The sequence below is a fragment of the Taurulus bubalis genome (genome assembly GCF_910589615.1).
Source record: "Taurulus bubalis genome assembly, chromosome: 5".
NCBI classification, from domain to species: Eukaryota; Metazoa; Chordata; class Actinopteri; order Perciformes; family Cottidae; genus Taurulus; species Taurulus bubalis.
In genome coordinates, this window is record NC_136593.1 from 29,571,557 (window position 1) to 29,574,056 (window position 2,500).

The 2,500-nt window shown below is 44.6% G+C and overlaps 1 protein-coding gene across 2 annotated transcripts in view; it reads right to left on the reverse strand.

Annotated features, from left to right (window-relative positions):
- The window catches only part of ddx19b (DEAD-box helicase 19b), an 8,583-nt gene that overhangs the window by 5,979 nt on the left and 104 nt on the right, over window positions 1–2,500 (reverse strand). The window contains exons 1-9 of one of the 2 annotated variants that reach the window (XM_079217981.1): window positions 2,464–2,500; window positions 1,800–1,839; window positions 1,611–1,712; window positions 1,372–1,507; window positions 1,054–1,146; window positions 710–812; window positions 519–633; window positions 212–389; window positions 1–34 (exon numbers count right to left, since the gene is read on the reverse strand). The exon at window positions 1–34 is cut by the window's left edge and continues 204 nt beyond it; the exon at window positions 2,464–2,500 is cut by the window's right edge and continues 104 nt beyond it. In XM_079217981.1, the coding sequence (XP_079074107.1) occupies window positions 1–34; window positions 212–389; window positions 519–633; window positions 710–812; window positions 1,054–1,146; window positions 1,372–1,507; window positions 1,611–1,712; window positions 1,800–1,839; window positions 2,464–2,500 (838 nt within the window). Of the gene's footprint in view, window positions 35–211; window positions 390–518; window positions 634–709; window positions 813–1,053; window positions 1,147–1,371; window positions 1,508–1,610; window positions 1,713–1,799; window positions 1,840–2,463 lie in introns of those variants that run through there. The other variant, XM_079217982.1, reaches the window with a different exon arrangement.

Consider the following 2,500-nt stretch of genomic DNA (forward strand, 5'->3'; position numbering starts at 1 on the left):
GAACAACAACATCTGGCAGCTTTTGGGAAGCATCCTGTGGAGCGGAGGAGAGAAATTTGGGGATGTAACATAAAAAAATAAAAATAAAATCCAATTTACAAGATAAATGACAATTATTCTGATTAAGAACATGATTATATTACTGATTACGATTATAATTCTGTTTTAAAGGTTTTCACACAGCCACTTCTTATTTTGTGAGTTGACTGACCTCTGGATGCGGATGCTCTGGTCCTGGTGACCCTGTGTGGCGATCATGACGTCGGCCTCGTCGAGCACAAACACCATGATCTTCTTGGGGTCTATGAACTTGAATTTGCCGCACCAGTCCAGCATGGTACCAGGCGTACCAATCACGATCTGTTCCTGCAGCTTCATGCCCCGCTGCACTGGAACAGCCACAAGAAACACAAAGACTCATCATCACGTGTTTCCATCAAAGGGATCAGTTCAAACACAACATGTTGTCGTTCTCTAGAGCAGCGTAGACGTAGCGCCGTAGAGCAGAGACGCCTTACATTTGTTTCCTCTGATGGCGTAGACCAGGCTGACCTCAGGATAGTGTTTGCCCATCTGCTCGATCACCTTGCCGGTCTGAAGCGCCAGTTCATAGGTGGGTGACACACACAGGCACTGATGGAGAGAAATCATTTCAGTTCCATTGATCAAGGTTGCTTATTATTGAGAGACAGGTGAGGCTGTCACAAACCTGGGGATATGTTTTGTTGGGATCTACATGACTGAGCATAGCCAGGACAAAGGCAGCCGTCTTCCCTGTACCCGACTGCGACTGAGCGATCAGATTCTGTGGACTTTAGACGGAGACAAAGAATTAGCTTGCGAGCTAATACGAGGCAAAATACTTATTGGTTCTATACATTTGTATCTGGTGCAAGGGGCTATTCATTTAATCTTACATTTTAAAGTTAATTAAAAAGAGGTGTGATCAATGTAATTAGTTAAATATTAACTAAGCTAAACAATTCCAGTGATCCTTAAGAGACACAATACCTTGCTAAAGGACATGCATGTATTAAGCATAAGTCTACTCACGGTTCGGCCAGCATCATCGGTAAGGCAGTCTCCTGAATTTTGGAAGGTCGGTTGAAGCCCATGCCGTACACGCCCTGAAGCAGCTGTGGTTTGCTGCACACAGGAGACAAGAGGAGGAGGTCACATCGTCAGCAAAGTTTAAAAACAGATCTTTTTGATCGTGTACACACATTTCAGTGCAGATGCACTGGCGCCATAAAATATCTCCCTAGAAACAGGAAGAACAGCTCTGGAGCCGGTCTGATAAATAATATCTGACGCTTACAAATATTGTGGAGCAACAACAGAGATGAACCGACAGACAGGAGATTCACTCACAGTCGCAACTCCTCAAAGGACTTGACCGAGTAGAGCGGAGAGTTGGGATCCTTCTGAAGAACTTCCACTTGATTTGTGTTATTGACGAGATTATTCCGGATCAGCTTGTTCAGTAACGACTGTGCCGCTTTGTCATCTAGAAAACAAAAAAAACAAGGCGTGTTGTAATGGCGGTTGCAATTCAGGAGGACCAGATATCTCAATGAAAGACAATGAAGATCGTCTGAATAATAAACTACCTTTGTCCGTGTCCTCTTCCTCCGTTCCCTTGGTTTCTCCTTCCTGCACTTCTGGCTTTGCGGCGGCGGCGCTGCTGGACTCTGGTGCATGAGCAGCAGTGCCTACAGAAGTAAACATGTCCTGTTTACAACACAAACATGTCATGGAGCTACAGGGTTGTTTTCCTCACTACTGCATCCCACACTTACCATTTTCCTCTGGCTTGTCGTTTATTTGGAGGCTACCGATCTGCAAAGGGGAACAAAGGAAAGTTTAAAGAGTTGTCTGATAAAATAACACTTTCCATCATCCCGAGTCAAGACGGGTCATACATGTAGCTTACAGGTCATACATGTAGCTCAGACCACAACGACACTTCAAACCTGAACAATATAAACACACCGTTCAATTATAGTTATTCTGTCTGAATGTATAATAGTTCAGTTATTGTGGATTATTTACTGTTTTTTATAATATATATATATTTTTTTTACTATATCTCTTCTTGCACTTTTTTGTACTCTCAGCTGCGGGACGAATGAATAGTTATGATGTCATCTCTTATTTGCTTGCTAGTCAGCTAGCTAGCGGCTAAAGCTAGTAACTCTTGGAGCACGCAGGACTCGACAAGCTCGCGCTAGTTAGCTAGTTAGCTAGCTAGCTACTTTAGCTTCCACGACCGACACCCGGAAGCGTCGATGTCCACGTCGATACTGTCGCTAAAGCCGCTTAATGATCTTCCATTGGACAGTTTCCACTGAATGAAACGCTACTGGGCGGCTGCGTGTCGTTCACATGAGTCAGAACAGGCCAACGCAGCCTCCAGCTATGCTAACAACACGTTAGCTCGCGTTGCGTAAGTTTGTGGTTTACCGAGTCCGCCGCGGCTTCTTGCTCGTCCACTGCTTGC